This window comes from Bos indicus, chromosome 12 (genome assembly GCF_029378745.1).
Source record: "Bos indicus isolate NIAB-ARS_2022 breed Sahiwal x Tharparkar chromosome 12, NIAB-ARS_B.indTharparkar_mat_pri_1.0, whole genome shotgun sequence".
Lineage (NCBI taxonomy): Eukaryota > Metazoa > Chordata > Mammalia > Artiodactyla > Bovidae > Bos > Bos indicus.
Window position 1 is genome coordinate 21,204,438 of NC_091771.1, and position 20,908 is coordinate 21,225,345.

Below are 20,908 nucleotides of genomic sequence, written 5' to 3' on the forward strand. Positions count from 1 at the left end.
CAGAAATAAATGAAAAAGAAAGAAACAATAGTAAAGATTAATAAAACTAAAAGCTGGTTCTTTGAGAAGATAAACAAAATTGACAAACCTTTAGCCAGATTCATCAAGAAAAAAAGAGAGAAGAATCAAATCAACACAATTAGAAATGAAAAAGGAGAGGTTACAACAGACAATGAAGAAATATAAAGGATTATAAGAGACTATTATGAACAACAATATGGCAATAAAATCAATAACCTGGAAGAAATGGACAGATTCTTAGAAAAGTTCAATCTTTCAAGACTGAACCAGGAAGAATATAAATTATGAACAATTTCATAATTTATGAAACCCAATTACAAGCACTGAAATTGAAGCTGTGATAAAAAATCTTTCAGAAAACAAAAGCCCAGGACCAGATGGCTTCACGGGAGAATTCTATCAAACATTTTGAGAAGAACTAATGCCTATCCTTCCAAAACTCTTTCAAAACATTGCAGAGGAAGGAACACTTCCAAACTCAATTCTATGAGGCCACCATCACCCTGAAAACCAAAACCAGACAAAGACAACACAAAAAAAGAAAACTATAGGCCAATATCACTGATGAACATCGATGCACAAATCCTCAGCAAAATTTTAGCAAACAGAATTCAGCAACACATCAAAAAGCTTATACACCATGATCAAGTTGGGTTTATTCCAGGGATACAAGGATTCTTCAGTATACACTAATTAATCAATGTGATACACCATATTAACAAATTGAAAGATAAAAACCATATGATAATCTCAACAGATGCAGAAAAAGCCTTTGAAAAAATTCAGCACCCATTTATGATTAAAACTCTTAAAAAAATTATCATAGAAGGAACATACCTCAACACAGTAAGGACCATATATGATAAGCCTACAGCAAGCATTATTCTCAATGATGAAAAACTGGAAGCATTGCCCGTAAGATCAGAAACAAAACAAGGGTGTCCACTTTCACCACTATTATTCAACATAGTTCTGGAAGTCCTAGCTACAGCAATCAGAGAAGAAAAAGAAATAAAAGGAATCCAGATTGGAAAAGAAGTAAAGCTCTCACTATTTGCAGATGACACAATACTGTACACAGAAAACCCTAAAGAGAGTATCAGAAAATTACCAGAGCTAATCAATGCATTTAGCAAAGTTTCAGGATACAAAATCAATACACAGAAATCACTTGCATTTCCATATACTAACAATGAAAAATCGGAAAGAGAAGTTAAGGAATTAATCCCATTCACCATTGCAACAAAACGAATTAAATATCTAGGAATAAACTTAACCAAGGAGACAAAAGAACTGTAAACAGAAAATTATAAGACACTAATGAAAGAAATCAAAGATTACATAAACAGCTGGAGAGATATTCCATGTTCCTGGGTAGGAAGAATCAATATTTTGAAAGTGACTATACTACCAAACACAATCTACAGATTCAACGCAATCCCCATCAATTTACCAGTGACATTTTTCACAGAACTCGAACAAAAAATTTCACAATTCACATGGAAACACATAAGACCCCGAATAGCCAAAGCAGTCTTGAGAAAGAAGAATGGAGCTGGAGGAAACAACCTTCCTGACTTCAGATTATACTACAAAGCTACAGTCATCAAGACAGTATGGTACTGGCATGAAAACAGAAACATAGACCAATGAAACAAGATAGAAAGCCCAGAAAAAAACCCATGCATCTATGGGTACCTTATATTTGACGAAGGAGGCAAGAATACACGATGGGGCAAAGACAGCCTCTTCAATAAACGGTGCTGGGAAAACTGGACAGCTACATGAAAAGAATGAAATTAGAACACTTCCTAACACCATACACAAAGATAAACTCAAAGTAGATTAAGGACTTAAATGTAAGACCAGAAACTATAAAACTCTTAGAGGAAACCTTAGGCAGAATGCTCGATGACATAAATCCAAGCAAGGTCCTCTATGACCCACGTCCTAGAATAATGGAAATAAAAACAAAAGTAAACAAGTGGGACCTGATTAAACTTAAAAGCTTTTGCACAGCAAAGGAAACTACAGGCAAGGTGAAAAGACAACCCTCAGAATGGGAGAAAATAATAGCAAATGAAACAACTCACAAAGGATTAATTTCCAAAATATACAAGCAGCTCATACAACTCAATGCCAGAAAAACAAACAACCCAATCAAAGAGTGGGGAAAAGACCTAAACAGACATTTCTCCAAAGAAGACATACAGATGGCTAACAGACACATGAAAAGATGCTCAACATCGCTCATTATTAGAGAAATGCAAATCAAAACCACAATGAGATATCACCTCAGACCAGTCAGAATGGCCATCATCAAAAAGTCTACAAAAAATAAATGCTGGAGAGGGTGTGGAGAAAAAGGAATGCTCTTGCACTGTTGGTGGGAATGTAAATTTATATAGCCACTATGGAAGATGGTATGGAGACTCCTTAAAAAGCTAGGAATAAAACCACCATATGATCCAGCAATCCCACTCCTGGCATACACCCTGAGGAAACCAAAATTGAAAAAGACACATGTATCCCATTGTTCACTACAGCACTATTTACAATAGCTAGAACATGGAAGCAACCTAGATGTCCATCAACAGATGAATGGATTAAAAAAAATGTTGTGGTTCATATACACAATGGAATATTACTCAGCCATAAAAAGGAACACATTTGAGTCAGTTCCAATGAGGTAGATGAACCTAGAACCTATTATACAGAGTGAAGTAAGTCAGAAAGGGAAAGATGAATATCATATTCTAGTGCATATATATATGAAATCTAGAAAAATGGTACTGAAGAATTTACTTACAGGGCAGCAGTGGAGAAACAGACAGAAAGTAGACTTGTGGACATGGGGAGAGGGGAGGAGAGGGTGAGATGTGTGGAAAGAGTAACCTGGAAACATATTACCATATGTAAATTAGACAGCCAACGGGAATTTGCTGTATGGCTAAGAAACTCAGACAGGGGCTCTGTATCAACCTAGAGGGGTGGGGTGGGGAGGGAGATGGGAGGGAGGTTCAACAGGGAGGGGATATATGTATACCTATGGCTGATTCAGGTTGAGGTTTGACAGAAAACAACAAAATTCTGTAAATCAATTATCCTTCAATAAAAAATAAATTTTAAAAAAGCAATGAATTAGTAATCTTAGAATGACTAAGTAAGGGGACAGGATGGGTATTGTTGTTGTTTTTTTAGTCTTTAAGTTGTGTCAGACACTGTGACCCAATGGACTACAGCACACCAGGCTCCTCTGTCCTCCCGTATCTCCTGAAGTTCGCTCAAATTCATGTCCATTGAGTTGGGTATGCTATCTAACCATCTCATCCTCTGCTGCTCCCTTTTTCTTTTGCCTTCAATCTTTCCCAGCATCAGGATCTCTTCCAATGAGTTGGCTTTTCAAATCAGGTGGCCAAAGTATAACCACTGACTTGTAAACAAGTCACTGAAAAGCAGTTTACTGAAAAGCTCTATCCACAGGACTTGTCTTTATCTGACCTAAAGCAATGCTTAGTTTATGCAAACAACTCTAGTCTACACGCATTTGTCCAAAAAAAAAAAAAAGGAGTGCCATTGTTTAATATCACAGCTGCCTGAGGCAGTGTTACTTAGCTTGGGCTAGTAAGAGGCTGACCCATAATAATAACTGGAGAATAAGATAGAAGCCTTATAAAGAATTCTGAGATATTTCTGGGAATCTGGAAGGTCACAAGCGTGTGAGTGTGCACATGCCTCAAAAAGTGAGGAGGCTGTAATTCCATACCTTAGATTGACCTTGAGGTCCTGCAGAAGCAGGAAGTGAAAGCTAAGGCAAGGATTGTAAACAGCCTGCGTGAGCATTGAAGGCATGTCCCAACATATGCATGCACCTACACACACACACACACACACACACAAAGGGAGACTAATCAGTTCAAGAAGAGTTCTTAGTTCAATTATTAGCTCACCACTAAGCATCAAGCAGACTTCAGTGGCCACAGGCAACAAAAAATACAGACTTTATAGAATTAATCCGGGAAAAGTCACTAAACAAATAGTAATAACAACAAAAACACAACAAACTTGATGAGGGGGAAATCTCATTTCCAGAATTATCAGATTATAATATTTAAGATTATATTATTTTACATGTTCACTTTTTAACAAAAACTGTCATGACATGCAAAGAAACAAGAAAGAATGGCTCGTACTCAGAGGGGAAAGGGAGTCAATAGAAACTATGATTCTAAGTTATTTTCTTTTTGGTTAAAAACTGTCTCTGAGGAAGTGCAAATGTTAACATACTAGACCAAGACATGAAACAGCTGTTATAAATGTGATCAAAGGACTAAAGGAGACCATGCCTAAAGAATTAAAGGTAAGCATGAGAATGATGTATCAATAAAGAAAATTTATTTTTTTAAAAAGAACCAAATAGAAATTCTGGTCTTAAAAATGAAAAACAGAGGGGCTCACAGCAGATTTGAACTGGCAGAAGGAAGAATCAGTGAACTTGAAGACAGGTCAATTAAGATGATCCAGTCTAAGCAACAGAAAGGCGAAAGAGTGAAGAGAAATGAACAGAGCCTCAGAGATTGGTGGGACACCATCAAGCTACATATGATATGGATACATATGTATGATAGGAATCTTAGGAGGAAAGGAGAGAAAGAAAGAGGAAGAAAGGGTATTTGAAGAAATAGCCATAAACTTCTCAAATGTGAGGAAAATCTGCATCAAATTTCTACACCTAAGAAGCTCCACAAACTTGAAGCAGTACAAACCCAAAGAGGCCCACATTTAGACACATTGCAGTCAAACTGTCAAAAGAGACAGAAAAAGAGGGAATCCTGAAAGCAGCAAAGAAATGATTAATTACACTCAACCCTCTCCCCACTCCACTGAATGTTATTTTCTGGAAGACTGCTCCTGGACATGATCCAGGTAGAATGTGAGGTAACAATCATTTGCAAGTCATCAACAATGCCAGCCTATTGATGAAGTCAAAGATGGAAGATGAAGTCTTTCCAGGTTCTTCCTGCACTCTTTAGAGTCTCTCATTTGGGGTCCCATCTGGGCCCTCTCCACCCTGTGAGTGAGGACTGAGAGGGACAGAGGGGTCTTTGCAAACAGTGTTAGGGGAGCCTGTCAAAGTGACATCACTAGAGATCTGATGTGACAATGACTGCCTGCCCTCTGAGGGCTGCAGAACTTGCCCAGTTGGGAAACAGCTAAGCAGTAAGTAACTGTTGGCTTTAGATTGGGTAGGGTTAGTTCTAAACATAGTGATATATAACATTTCTTTTAAAAATAAGTTCCTAGCCTTGACTTCAGAGAAGGCGATGGCACCCCACTCCAGTACTCTTGCCTGGAAAATCCCATGGATGGAGGAGCCTGGTAGGCTGCAGTCCATGGGGTCGCTAAGAGTTGGACACGACTGGGCGACTTCACTTTCCCTTTTCACTTGCATGCATTGGAGAAGGAAATGGCAACCCACTCCAGTGTTCTTGCCTGGAGAATCCCAGGGACGGGGGGCGGGGGGCCTGTGGGCTGCCGTCTGTGGGGTTGCACAGAGTCAGACACAACTGAAGCGATTTAGCAACAGCAGCAGCAGCCTTGACTTATAAGATTGAAAATTAGAGATGTGTCTTTGACTCATTTTTTTATACCCATATAGACACATTTACAGTTTTATATTGTACTTTATATCTAAATGGGCAAACTATGTATTTGACATGGTACTTATTTTCTCTCTTTCTCAAAGATAATTGAAGTGGTAATAAGGAAAACTTTGGAGATAAATTTTTTCCAACATTCTAACCCAGAAAGACTGCCATTCAGTCAGCTGATGTTTAGTGAACATCTATTATGTACCAGACATTCTGCTAAACGCAGCATAGACAGATGGGAGATGAAGTGTTCCTAGCAGGAAGGTGGCAGGCGAGGCGGGGATAAGGTGGGTAGGGAGGACGTTTGCACTTTCTGCATTGGGAGATGTACAGGAAATGCCGCAGAAGAAAGACAGAGAAGCCTGCACAAATGTTTATTGTGCAGGGGACTCACTGAGGACAGACAGGTCCCACACAGAAAAGAAGACTTTTGTAAACTTTGTTTTGTTGTCTTCTGAAAAATAGATTATTGTCTTCAGTGACAATGTCCAATGTTTCTACATTTGCTTCTTTCTGTGGGTGTCTATATTTTCTTTTAGCTGTAGGGTTGCATGAGGAGGGAACATTTCATTTGAAATTAGCAACCAAGTTGCTAAATATTTTTGCTATCAGTCCAATGCTGGATACAAACGTCATCTCTCCCTTTCTCACATACACACAGGCACACACGCGCACACACACACACACACACACACACTCTGGCTATGTGTTCTTTCCTTCTCCCTCACTCCCTGCTCCTGAATCAGAGAGTAGAAAAAGAGGGAGAAAGTCTGTAAATCTCCTGAAAGGACTCATGATGCTCCATGGTGTTGTGGTGCTTGGCAAGGCCCACTGTGTGAGGCCAGACCCTGGAGGATGCTTCCAGAAAGCTCGACGTCGAAATCCAAGCCCTTGTCCTCCCTGCACTCTAACTGCTGTCCCACATTCAGACCTTTTCCTCATCTCTAGCCCACCTTTGTTGCCGGAATTTCTGTGGATGGTTCCGATACCTGATACATCAGATAACGGCAGTGTGTGGACGTCTCCTCCCCTCCTCCCTCATTCCTTCCGTCCTTCTTTCCTCCCTGCTCTCTTTATTTCTTCCTCCCTCCCAAGCTTTTATCTCACTATGAAATACAGAGCATTTACTGGAGTATATAAAATATCCGTAGACAACTTAGCACTTTTTAAAAAATAATGATACACACGCCAGTGCCACCAAATAAAGAATTGGAATATGACTACTAGCCCCTCAGAAGCCCACTTATATACCCACCCAATCACGACCCCTAGTATCCTACTTCCCCAACCCCTCCCTCACACGCAAGTAATTACTATCTTAAAAAAATTTTTTTTTTATATTGGAGCTGATGTGTTAGGTTCAGGTGTACAGCAAAGTGATTCAGTTAGACACACACATATCTCTATTCTTTCTCATATTCTTTTCCCATCTAGGTTATTACAGAATATTGAGTAGAGTTCCTTGTGCTATACAGTCAGTCTCTGTTGGTTATCTATTTTATGAATGTGTGTGTTAGTTGTTCAGTCATGCCCGACTCTTTGCAACACTATGGACTATGTAGCCCTCCAGGCTCCTCTGTCCATGGGATTCTCCAGGCAAGAATAATGGAGTGGTTGCCATTTCCTTCTCCAGTTTTACACATAATGGTGCGTATATGTTAATCCCAACCTCCTATATAATTACTATCTAGAACTGGACATGGAACAACAGACTGGTTCCAAATAGGAAAAGGAGTACGTCAAGGCTGTACATTGTCACCCTGCTTATTTAACTTATATGCAGAGTACATCATGAGAAACTCTGGGCTGGAAAAAGCACAAGCTGGAATCAAGACTGCTGGGAGAAATATCAATAACCTCAGATATGCAGATAACACCACCCTTATGGCAGAAAGTGAAGAGGAACTAAAAAGCCTCTTGATGAAAGTGAAAGAGGAGAGTGAAAAAGTTGGCTTAAAGCCCAACATTCAGAAAACGAAGATCATGGCATCCGGTCCCATCACTTCATGGGAAATAGATGGGGAAACAGTGGAAACAGTGTCAGACTTTATTTTTTTGGGCTCCAAAATCACTGCAGATGGTAATTGCAGCCATGAAATTAAGAAACGTTTACTCCTTGGAAGAAAAGTTATGACCAACCTAGACAGCATACTGAAAAGCAGAGACACTACTTTGCCAACAAAGGTCCATCTAGTCAAGGCTACGGTTTTTCCAGTGGTCGTGTATGGATGTGAGGTCTGGACTGTGAAGAAAGCTGAGCACCGAAGAATGGATGCTTTTGAACTGTGGTGTTGGAGAAGACTTTTGAGAGTCCCTTGGACTGCAAGGAGATTCAACCAGTCCATTCTAAAGGAGATCAGCCCTGGGTTTTCTTTGGAAGGAATGATGCTGAAGCTGAAACTCCAGTACTTTGGCCACCTCATGCAAAGAGTTGACTCATTGGAAAAGACTCTGATCGTGGTAGGGATTGGGGGCAGGAGGAAGAGGGGACAACAGAGGATGAGATGGCTGGATGGTATCACCAACTCGATGGACGTGAGTTTGAGTGAACTCTGAGAGATGGTGATGGACAGGGAGGCCTGGCGTGCTGTGATTCATGGGGTCGCAAAGAGTCGGACACGGCTGAGCGATTGAACTGAACTGAACTGAACTCCCTTGCTTGTCTCTTTCGTGTTATCCCCTAAGTATACTGCCCTAAATAATAGAATTTAATTTTGCCTGTTTGAAAATTTTCCTTCAAGGTCTTTGAACCAGCTTCTTTCTTTCAGCATTCTGTTTACAAGGTTCATCTACATGGTTGCATGTAGCTATGCTCTCCATTGCACGAACAGACCACTACATTTGAACTCCATGTTAATTGCTATGGTCACTGGACTGCTTACATTGCCAAGCCCTCTGAACAGAACTGCTTGAACATTCCTGTGCACATAACCTGGACATGGTTCATAAGTTTCCTCAGGGCACATATCTGGGAGCGGACCTGCTGGGTCATAATGTGTCGTTATTATTCACTATTACTGGCTACTGTGTTAACAGTTCCTCTTTCCCACATCCTAGGAAACATTGCGTCCTCTTTCACATCTTGGTTTCAAACTTATATTCCCAAAATAGACCCTCCTACTAAACTGACTCCTGTAGGTCCAAGGGTTTGATCTTCTGTTTCCCACATGGCTTGTAACAGAGGACATCCCCATGTGTGGCCCCCTGCTTTGAGCACACCCATCAGAAGGTGATGAGCAACTCCCCAGTGAGAGAACCAAAACCTCAGATATATTCTGGTTGATATAACACAAACAAATCACTATGTGACTGTGGCACTTGATTACTTAAAAGCAAAACAAAACTGTCATATGTCATAATTGATCATATCACACTTGTGTGCCCTGACATCCTAGTTGAGAACCACTGACCTTGCTGGCCTGTTATTTCAGTGGCCTTGAACATTGAATGTACTGACCACCTCTTCAGCCCAAAGCCATGATCATCCACCATCTTTCTCTACCAAAGCTTGTCCCTCAAAAACACAACCAGGAGGACAAAGAGAACAATGGTTAAAATTTCCTAATAATGAACCCACCTACCCTGTTGGTGGGAATGCAAACTGGTACAGCCACTATGAAGAACAACAGGAAGGTTCCTTAAGAAACTAAAAACAGATCTAGCATGTGATCCAGCAATCCCATTCCTAGGCATATATCCAGAGGAAAACATATTTCGAAAGGATACAAGCACCCCATTGTATCCTTGCAGTATCACTGCAGTACTGCTTACAACAGCAGGACATGGAAGCAACCTAAATATCCATTAACAGAAGAATGGATAAAGCGGAAGTGATAGATACATACAATGGAATATTCAGTTCAGTTCAGTTCAGTCGCTCAGTCGTGTCCATCTCTTTGTGACCCCATGAATCACAGCACACCAGGCCTCCCTGTCCGTCACCAAATCCCGGAGTTCACTCAAACTCACGTCCATCGAGTCGGTGATACCATCCAGCCATCTCACCCTCTATCGTCCCCTCTTCTTCCTGGCCCCAATCCCTCCCACCATCAGAGTCTTTTCCAATGAGTCAACTCTTCGCATGATGTGGCCAAAGTACTGGAGTTTCAGCTTTAGCATCATTCCTTCCAAAGAACACCCAGGGCTGATCTTCTTCAGAATGGACTGGTTGGATCTCCTTGCAGTCCAAGGGACTCTCTTCTCCAACATCACAGTTCAAAAGCATCAATTCTTTGGCGCTCAGCTTTCTTCACAGTCCAACTCTCACATCCATACATGACTACTGGAAAAACTATAGCCTTGACTAGATGGACCTTTGTTGGCAAAATAATGTCTCTGCTTTTCAATATGCTATCTAGGTTGGTCATAGCTTTTCTTCCAAGGAATATTACTCATCATAAAAAGGGATGAAATAATGCTATTTGCAGCAACATGGATGCCCCCAGAGATTATCATACAAATTGAAGTAAATCAGAGAAAGACATATATTATACCATTTATACGTAGAACCTTACAAAAAAAGATAAAATGAACTTATTTACGAAATAGAAACAGACTCACAGACTTAGAGAACCAACTTATGATTACCATGGGGTAAGGGATGGGGGGAGGGATGGGTTGACATGTACACACTGCTATATATAAAATAGGTAACCAATAAGGACCTACTGTGTAGAATAGGGAAATCTGCTCAATATTCTGTAATAACCTAAATGAGAAAAGAATTTGCAAAAGAAGAGATACATGTAAATGTAAAAAAGATGTAAGATTAAAAAAAAAAAAAATCTCAATAGTGCCACACAGACTCGAAGGCTTGCCCTCTGGGATGCTATATTCAAGGGTGTGTTCTTTCCCGTGCCCCCACAGGGTTGGACCAGCTGACCTGATCCTGGCCAGTGGCCCTGTCCTCCATCACAGCCATCCCGCCATCCAGGCCAACCGGGACTATGTTTCCCTTCAAGGTGAGAAAATGGATGGGGCTTGCCTGCTTCCGCTCGCTGGTGGTCTCCTCCTCCAGCATTCGCCAAAAGAAACTAATCCACAAGCTCCAGGAAGAAAAGGCCTTCCGCGAGGAGATGAGACACTTCCGGGAGAAGATCGAAGACTTCCGGGAAGAGATGTGGAATTTCCGGAGCAAGATGCGTGCCTTCCGCGGTGAGATCTTGGGCTTTTGGGAAGAGGATAGGCCTTTCTGGGAAGAGGAGAAAACCTTCTGGAAAGAGGAAAAAGCCTTCTGGGAAATGGAAAAATCTTTCCGGGAAGAAGAGAAAGCCTTTTGGAAAAAGTACCGAATCTTCTGGAAGGAAGACAGGGCCTTCTGGAAGGAGGACAACGCCTTGTGGGAAAGAGACCGGAACCTCCTTCAGGAGGACAAGGCCCTGTGGGAGGAAGAAAAGGCCCTGTGGGTGGAGGAGAGAGCCCTTCTGGAGGAGGAGAAAGTCCTCTGGGAGGATAAGAAGACCCTCTGGGAGGAGGAGAATGCCCTCTGGGAGGAGGAGAAGGCCGCCTGGGTGGAAGGGGTTGTTCCGGTTGTGGAGCAGCAGGTGCTGGAAGGCGGGCACCACCACGTCAGCGGCAGGCCCCGATCACCAGCCTCCTCCCGGGGTAGGGCGTGAGCACAAGAGGCACTGGATTGGGACTCAAGTGGAGTCACACTCAGGGTGACCCCCACATGCCTAAAAAAATATGCTCTTATTTGTCTCCTGGCTTCAAAAGATCTAATAAAGTCCTGAGGAGAGGTCTGGAAAACCAACTTTTGTAGGGAGGGCCAGCTGCATCTTCCCAGGTCCTGTGATTCTCCGAGGTCACTGTCACATCCTCCATGGGCTATAACTGCTGTCCCTAGGGCTGGGGCCCCGGCAGTTCCGGTGAACCCGGCAGGAGTGGGTGGGTGTGAGTGGAGGCCCTGGGCTCGCCTTGAAAGAGTCAGAAATGAAGTGGGGGCAGGTGCTCAGACAACGACAGCGAGAGATAGGGAGGACCAGAGAAGGGCAGAGACGTCTCTGCCTCTGTCCAGTTCTGAGGTAGTCATTTCTCCCCGACTCTGGGCAGTCTTGCCTGGCAAAGGAAATGGCAACCTACTCCAATACTTTTGCCTGAAAATCCCATGGATGGAGGAGCCTGGTAGGCTGCAGTCCATGGGGTCGCAAAGAGTCGTACATGACTGAGCGACTTCACTTTCACTTTTCACTTTCATACATTGGAGAAGGAAATGGCAATCCACTCTAGTATTCTTGCCTGGAGAATCCCAGGGACAGAGGAGCCTGGTGGGCTGCCGTCTATGGGGTTGCACAGAGTCGGACACGACTGAAGCAACTTAGCAGTAGCAGCAACTGGGCAGTCTTGGAGGCTGTAGTGGTGTTAACATTTCATTCGTGGGTTTTCCTCACCTGGCAGGCTATTTAGACACAGACAGCATCCCTTAATGACTCACCTGCTCACCGTTCCAGATTTCTACCAAACTTCGCTTCCCATTCTCTGTAGCATGAGAAAGGGGTGTGGCATTAGGCTGAGGCTCTAGAGCTCCGCCCACTCCCCTTTTCTGATGCTGGAATAGTTGGACCAGGTGAGCCCACCTGCAAGGTGTAAGGTAGACCTCCTGCCCCATACTCCTATTAAATACTCAGGTCTCAGGTACCTGTGTCTCTGCATTATCAATCCCTTCCTTTGTGTTTCCCTTCTTCCACTCAATTAAAATTAAAATGCCCCCGGGAAGTAGAACACTAAATGAATGTACGCTAATGTGAACAGCCATTTACACACCCAGCTTTTCTTCTGGTGTCAGATTACATATATGGGCATTGATATGGAAGGGCCCAGAAGGTGAGTAGTAAGAAATGTCAAGGCCAACACCTCTTGCTGCCTGGCCCTCACTCTCATTCATGCAGCCACTTATGTGCCTTTGTACATCCTTTACTACTTGACAAGCACGTTCACACCTGCCAGCTCATGTAACCCTCCTCACAACTCTGTAGGTTCACAGGGAAGGTCCATTAACCCATTGCACATGTGAAGAAAGAGACCTGGAGAAGCAGAGGGACTTCTGGTTGCGAGCAGCAACCAGAAGGTCCAGGAGGAGAACCCACACTGTCTGTCAATTGGTCCCATTCCTCTTCCAACACAGCCTGGGTTATAGGATGTGGCTTTAGACCAGTTCAGCCAATGATAGTGTCAGAGCTGGATGAGACTTAAAGCGCTTGGGGACTTCACTGTGGTTTGGGGTGGTGTTCCAAAAACATGGAGAGAAGAGGACAGAGTCCCCTTGGGTGTGCTGAGCAGACATCAGGGTACCAGGAGAGTGGGCTGACTCCATGAGCAGCTTCCATGGCTCCATATCACTGTGGGAAAGCTGGGGTTCCTTGGAAGGCCGCTGATCCTCAGGAGTCAGGGCCAGGGCACTGGGATCTGCCTTCTCCTTTGCCACACACCCAGACTTGCATCCTCAGGTATCAACAGGCAAAGATGTCAGTAAGCGGAGGGAACAAGACCCTGGTGTGAAGACAAGGGAGACAGCTAGGGACCCTCACTGTGACTGAATGGATTGAGAGCAGATTAACACTGCTGGCAGAGAGTCTGAGGATGAATAATCAACTGGTGAGTAGGCAGAAAACTGAGCAAAGGGAAGAAAGCAAGTGTATAATAAAGACATGTGCAGAAAAGGAAAAACCACGGCAGAACACTACACGCCCAGCTATGACCAGCATTTACATAGTTAAATATCAACACTGATTGTGATCTAACCACAGTTACAATGCACAATATTGGAATAAGAGGAAGGATGGGAAATCTCCTTTTTTATTGTGGGAAGTCAGGCTTCCCAGGTGGCGCTAGTGGTAAAGAACTCGCCTGCCAACGCAGGAGACGTAAAGAGATGCGGGTTCGATCCCTGGGTGGGGAAGATTCTCCAGAGGAGGAAATGGCAACCCACTCCAGTATTCTTGCTTGGAGAATCCCATGGACAGGGGAGCCTGGTGGGCTACAGTCCATGGGGTCACAAGAAGTTGACATGACTGAAGCGACTTAGCATGTAGCATATATTAGTCCAACACTGAAAATGCAAAAAGCCGTGACAGAGCATATTATTTACAGCAGTGTTTCTCGTACTTTAGCATATATCAGCCACACCCTCTCTCCAGCAGCCCAGAACATCTCTCCTTCCTGGAACTTGAACTCCTTAGTGACTCACCTCTGGCACCTGTCACACCTGGAATCGGGAGGGTTCTCCTCCCCTCAGCCTTCACCTTTGCTGACAGGCTCACACTCATCCTTCAGGATCAGCCTGGTATCACTTGCCCTGGGTCACCCTTCCTGACCCCGTCATCTGAGTGGGGATCCCTCTGGGTGTCTCTCACCGCTAAACCCCACCTGGCACAGCACTCACTGGTCACACAGGCTGTCCTCGCTGACTTTTTTGCCTGAATCCTCCAGTAGACTATAAAGGTTAAGAGGGCAGAAACAATGCATGTCTGAAAGCTCTGTGGCTGCCCTGAGATCCCAGGATCCCAGCACCTTTGGAATACCCTTCTCATGTTTGGAGAGTTTCTCACCTTGTATGAGAAGGCCAGAAATGTATTTCCCAGCCTCCCTTGCAGCCAGGGCTCAGATATGCGACCCAGGCTCCACTCGTCACTTGCATCCATGCCAGACTTCAGTGAAGAAAAGGAGGCCAGGCAGAGTCATTGTGTGACAGTGGCAGGAAGTGAGTTCTCAGAGGCAGCAGGGCTGAGGTCCTGGCCAAAGGGTCCCTGCCTGGGACAGTGGCTTGAGCCTCAGGCCCAAGCCCAACTGCAAGGGCCATAGAGAACTATGTTCCCGGCAACGTGCCTAGCTGTGTAGCCACTAGCCCCACTTCCCTGACTGTTGGGGAGGTTCTGTAAGCAACCTAGTATATTTCAATAAATACTCTGATAAACTAGCTCGAGTGTGTTTTGTTTTTTAACTGAGTATCAGGACAAGATGGAGAGTAACTGTCCTGCTTTAGGCTTTATTCCCAGTGCCTAACAAATCTTGGGCACTTAGCACTCAATACCTATTTAAGGATACATATGAATGAGTGAATGAATGGATGGATGAGGGAGAACAGGTCCCCTGGATTCAGTGCCCCGACCCCTGACTTCCCGGAGGGGAGGCACGTGCATGGCGGTAGATGCTTCCAGCCTTGCCCCTTCTCAACTAGGAACCATACATCCAGGTTCATAGCCAGGCCATGCAACCCCAGACCCCAAGGAGAAAAAGGACAAACAGCCCCTGTTCTGCAGAGAATAGCACCCTGAAGACATATGACGATCTCTTTCACCCTAGAGAAGGGGAAACCATATGGGTGAATTCTCTCACTCCTGCAGGTGAGTACAAGCACACACCACCACTTACTCTTCTTATTTTTAACTGAATTTTTTATTCTTATGTATTTATTTTAATTTTGACTATGTTGTGTCTTCATTACAGTACAAGGGCTTTCTCTAGTTTTAGCGCATGGGCTTAGTTGCCCTGAGACATGTGGTATCTCATTTCCCTGACCAGGGATCGAACCCACATTCCCTGCACTAGAAGGCAGATTCTGAACCACTGGACCACCAGCGAAGTCCTGTTTTCTTTTTTATTTTCTTTGCCCATTGTGAGCCCCACAGCTGGAAAGGCTGGTTTTGCTCATGCTCAAGGACTGTGTGCTGTGTGCCTGCCTCACTCCTCCTCCATGTCTGAAATGAGCTTTGGGGAACACAAAACCATGCTTAGCAACAGCCTGCCTGGGGATCGATTGCTAGGGGGTCACTGCACACCACGATGTGCTTTTTGCAGAACTCAGAGCTGGTTGCTTAGCAACGAAATGAGATGCTGGTTTAACTAGTTCTAGATCTACATTTTCCTAATCAACACAGGGAAAAGACCCGGCCAGCCTTGAGAAGAGAGAACGCTTGTTCATTGTGGGTGAGTGCTCACTCTGCTTTAAAAGTTGGCCAAAACTTTAGTGACTACACAACAACAAAGCACTGCCCACTGCGTTCGTTACAACTCAGCTAATCCTCACCACAACCCCGTGAGACGGCACCAGCATTGGCTTCGATTACAAGTGAGGAAACTGAAGCACATGGAGCCCAAGGTGATGCAATCAGTAAGAGGTGGAATGGACATTAGAACCCAGATTGTCTCTGCTCCAGAACCCAAGCTTTTGTCAACTAAGTTAAAATGCCCCCCTTCCGTAGGCACTCCCAGATGCCTCTGCCTTAAAATAGTTAAGGCAGAATGGACATTCTTCAGCCACGTAAAAAGTTAAGCTGCAGGGACTTCCCTGGTGGCATAGAATCCACCTGCGAATGCACAGGACATGGGTTCAATCCCTGGTCCAGGAAGATTCCAAATGCCACAGAGCAACTAAGTCCATGCACCACAACTCCCAGAGCCCATGCTCCTAGAGTCTGTTCTCTGCAACGAGAAAAAAGCCACCACAATGAGAAGCCTTCACACCTCAACAAAGAGCAGCCCCTGCTCGCGGCAACTAGAGAAAGCCTGAGCGCAGCTACAAAGACCCAGTACAACAACAAAAAAAGTTAAGCTGAGTTTAACATACTCCTTCCATCTTAAGAATGCTCATCAGAGAATGACCTGGCTTTGATAGCCAGCCACCCCCCACCCACCCCCGACGCCCCGCATGACACATCAAAAAGAAGATATTCTAATGACAGTTCCTTTGACTCTCCACCCACATGTCACTCTCCAAACCTGGCAGAATATCAACCAGATTCTAATGTGACCCAGGGGACACTCTTAGCCCCAGTGTCCCCAGCGGGTCTGACCTGGTTCAGGGTGATGGGAGGCTGTGACTCAGGTTGAGGAGGTGTGGGGGGCAGTCTGGCTGAAGAGAGAGAATTGGGAGGAAAGAGCGCCCTTGCGGGGGGTGGTTAGCCTGGGGTGACCACACCCTCTCCAATGCCCACAATCTCCTGATGAGACTCACCTGGCACCCAGGACACCCTTACTGAAAGCCCCAGGGAACAAGACATGTCTCTTTCTCCTCTGCCACAAAGATCCATTTAGACCCTACTCCAAAACCTCAGCCTTTTACCTTCTACCCTGCCCTTCCTGCATCCTGGGTGTTCAGGCCAAGGCACTTCTGTTCTAGCTACTTTTCGGCATCTGCCTTTGATCCGCTGGGCGGCTGCCTCCTAGCCCAGGTCTCTTTTTCTAAGTTGGAGCTTCTTTACCTCCTTTTCATCCTCAGCTCCTTTCCCTCCTTCTAGTTTGTTCTTTGCAGCTCTCCTGGATTGGGAGGTGAGGGGCCCCTGGAAAGAAAGAGGCAGGTGGGCCACCAGGCACCACTTGTTCTCTTGGGTTTTGGAACATCTCCCACATCCTCCCTAGATTCTACCATCTCTTCCCAAATTCTGTTTCCTTTTAAAAGTCCCTTGGGTTGAATTTTCCCTTGACCTGTGGTCAGCAGCCCATTGTTGTCCCTCAGGCAGGGGACCAGGGAGCTGTGAAGTCATTTCATTAGCATATGTATCACCAGTTTGAAACTAAGTTTAACCATGAGGACCAGATATCCCATTACATTCTTAATGATCATTACATATGTAGCAACTTACACATTACAAAGATTATCCTGTTTGTGTCTTGGGTGATAACCCAGTTAACTTTTCACATTATTTGCATTTCTTTCATTATTTACTGTTAAATTTGCATGTCTGATTCTATTACTGTGTTGTCTTATATCTTCAAGTCCAAAATTGAGTCACTGGCTGCAAAGTGGCTTGTTGAATGCAATGTGATGGAATGGAGATGACGTTTTAGAGAAAACAGGTGGTGAGAAAGTGGGTTATGGAGGCTATGGAAAAATCTCTGTCTAAATTTGATATTAAATATTGGAAAGCAATTAAAGGTTTTGTCTGTTTGCTTGCATGTTTTTTTATGTGAAAATTTCTTTTTCTATTTATAGTCCCAACCAGCTTACAGGAGATGGGATTCTATCAAAAAGCAACATTTATTGGCAGAATAATCTGGTGAGTTTGAGATACAAGACAGCAATTCTTTGGGATGCTAAGAGGAAAAATCATCGGAATTCTTAGCTAGTAGTAGCTCTAGAATTTCTGTTCTTCAGGGCATTGGAGATTTAATTGGCACAGAGCCCAGGAGCTAAATCCCCTTCTTCCAGCCAAAACTTGTCACCCACCATCGTTTCTAGGGCTAAACTGAGAGGCAGGCAGGGAGGAAGAGATGGAAGAAAGAATGAAACATAGGCGGGCTCTGTATGAGTGGGGCTGTATGACCCGTCTCTACTCACACTGTGTGGCTCAGGACCTCAGAGTAATATATGTAAAATATCAAACTCATAGCAGTTCCTCAATAGCTGTCTACTCCCTGCCTTTTCTCCCCCTACCTCATGTAATATGCCCCATTACTGAGAATCTGCCTGGTCCATCTGTTTCTTCAGCTCCTTGTGCAGACCCTGGCTGATAGTAAGTGCTCAGTAAATGTGTGTGTGATAGAATAAGCCATAATTTGCTAACACTTCTACCAGCTTTGAACCTTAAGTTGGTTTTAAACTCTTTTTCTTTATCAATATCACTATAATGAATATATTTGTTCCTATTTTAGATATGGACTCAAGGAAGTAGAACTAGTGGGTCAAGGGGTAAGTTTCTCCCAATTATTTTCCTGTGTGTCTGTATTAATTGATCATTCTGCCAGCCTTGTATAAATGGCATTGGTTTTTCTACCTTCTCATTAACTTTGGGTATTTCCATTAAAAAAAAAAAAGATGCAAATGGGTGAAAATGGGACCTTATTCTTTATTTTAAATTTGACTTGTGAAACTGAACATTTCCTAATGCCTGTTTACTAGTTTTATTTCCTCTTTTGTGTGGGTTGTCAGCTCACATCCTTTGTTTATTAAACTACAGGATTTTAAGCATTTTCCCTATCAATTTGTATATTTACAGGCTAAAGATATTAACTCCTCTTTTGTTTGCTGCAATTCTTTTTCCACTCTGCTGTTGACTGTGTTATTGAAGTTCTGCTCTATGATTTTATTTCTGCTTTACCATGGTCAATTTTAATTTTTAAAAAGCTTGCAGTTGTATTTTTTTTTTCCTGGAAAATTTACACTTAGAAAGTTTTTCTTCATACACAGATTTGGTAAATATTCATTTCTATTTTCTTCTGGATTTTCTCCCTCCAATAGCTTGTTGTTAAGTGTGTAACTCTTGAATGTAGATGGAATTAAATTAGTATCTGGTGTATGGAGAGAGATCAGGGCCAGAGATAGCTTTCTGAATTGCTAATTAGGAATTCCTTAACAATGTACTAAATAACTCTTCCTATCTCTACATGAAGCCTCCTTTGTTATATACTAAATTTATATGTAATATGATTTTTGTGTCCCTTCCTTCTACTTAACGTTTTAATGCATTGGTCAGAATTTCCAAAAGGACATTATATAAAAATGGTAACACTGGGCTTCCTGGTTAGTTTTTGGTACTAATAATGGGCTGATTTGAATTTACTCAGAGATCCTGGGAATTTAAGGCCTAGAGTGAACCTCCTTCAGCTAGGCAAGAGAGGCCCAGTCACAGGATCCACAGATCGCAAATACCAGCTGACAAAGCTATTATTATTATCTCTATCTTGTTAGAGATTTTTGAGCTTTGTGACTGCTTTGGTCACAGTGAATTACAGGAGAGGAAGTGCTGAGCAGAACTGGGCCTCCCAGTGAGATAAGAGATAGACAGGCTCCAGGCTGGACATTTACGACTAAGCCTCCTGTTTGCATTTCCTGAGAGGAAAGGTAGGTGGGCCCCAGCTGAGGAATTTACAATCAACCTCCTGTTTACAAATAGACAGTCCTTGTCTCTAGTAAACATCTCAAGGTAATAATCATGGCAAGGACAAAAAGGGAAAAAACAAAAAACTGAGGAAAGGATTAAGGGATCTCCCCTTCTCCCCTTTTCATGTGCAGAAAGACTCCATGTGGGCCAAAAGTCGAGGGATAGTGCCAGGCCATGATGAGTCCCGCTCTTCCCAGCAGCCTTCACTTCAAGATCCATCTTGGCTGAGGTGTGTGTGCACAGCCGAGGGGAGGGTCCGGAGACAAATTAACCAGGGTGGGGACAAAGCAAGACTGGCCTGAGGGAAGAAAAAGACCGGTAAAACTGCACCCTTGGAAAGGATTTAAACTTCCCAAAGACGTGATTCTCTCTCTCTGAGCTCGCCCACGCACCTTTCCACATGAACTTTTCTTTTCAATAAACCTCTTACTTGACTCTTTACCTTCTGTCCCCTTGCCTGAATTCATTCTTGAGTAGGCAAGCAAGAACTAAGGACTCTAGCCCTAACTTCTTGCCCCTGTGGTCCAGAGATTAGAACTCCCGATCCGGGAAACTGAGACCTTGCTTCTAGCTACCGCTCACTGCTGCTTACTGCAAACTACCCTTTAGTGCTGCGGGTGTCCGAAATCACCAGGACAGGAGCTGGTGAACACTTCAGCCTTGGTCTGACAGAAGAGAGTGTATAGGGACTTCCCGGGTGGTCCAGTCGTGAAGAATCTGCCGTCCAACGCAGGGGACTCGTGTTCAACTCCTGGTCATGGATCTAAGATCCCACATGCTGGGGAGCAACTACACCCCTCGCCACAACCAGGGTCTGTACGCCACAGTGACCGATCCCACAGAACACAACGAAGATTCCGCGAGCTGCAACTGAGGCCTGACACAGCCAAGTGAAAATAAGATACAGAGACTGTGTAAAGGCAAGAGGTCTTGGCAAGAGCATCTCCCAATCACGTGGCCTGAGAAGCAGAGCAGACCAGCCCGGAGCACAGAGAGAAGCAGAGTGAGAGCCAGGGACACCGACCCCCACTGGTTTCTGGTCCCTGACGGTCCACGTCTGGGCTGCTCTATGAAATGCTCTGCTGTCCTCATAAGACCTTCTCCTTTTTTACTTAACTTAGTTTAAGTGATTTCTATTTCCTGAACCTGAAAAAGGTCCCATGGAACAAGACTCACCTTCATGAGCGACCAGAGGTTTTGCTGTCTCCACTGTGGACCCAACGAGCCGGGTACTGCAGCTGTTGGCAGAAGCAATCCATCAAACGAAGGGTTGGGAACATTGCCGAGATGACTCTAAGGAGTTCCTGGATCCTCTGAACCTGCAAACGGAGGATGCAATGATCAGAAAATTCTAAGATTCAGAGGAAGCCTTGGAACATGGGTGACGTTGTGATGTTTTTGTGTGTGTGGTCAATCGTG

The 20,908-nt window shown here is 44.0% G+C and overlaps 1 protein-coding gene and 1 long non-coding RNA gene across 2 annotated transcripts; both read left to right on the forward strand.

Moving 5' to 3' along the window:
* The first annotated feature begins 5,023 nt into the window (after window positions 1-5,023).
* Window positions 5,024-11,434, forward strand: CCDC70 (coiled-coil domain containing 70). The gene is made up of 2 exons (XM_019971889.2): window positions 5,024-5,241; window positions 10,539-11,434. The coding sequence occupies exon 2, from the start codon at window positions 10,619-10,621 to the stop codon at window positions 11,285-11,287; it is 669 nt and encodes a 222-aa protein (XP_019827448.1). The 5' UTR covers window positions 5,024-5,241; window positions 10,539-10,618; the 3' UTR covers window positions 11,288-11,434.
* A 5,972-nt stretch (window positions 11,435-17,406) lies between these two features.
* LOC139186134 (uncharacterized) lies at window positions 17,407-20,082 on the forward strand. The gene is made up of 3 exons (XR_011569637.1): window positions 17,407-17,665; window positions 18,261-18,297; window positions 19,621-20,082. It is a non-coding gene; the product is annotated as an uncharacterized lncRNA (long non-coding RNA).
* The last annotated feature ends 826 nt before the right edge of the window (window positions 20,083-20,908 follow it).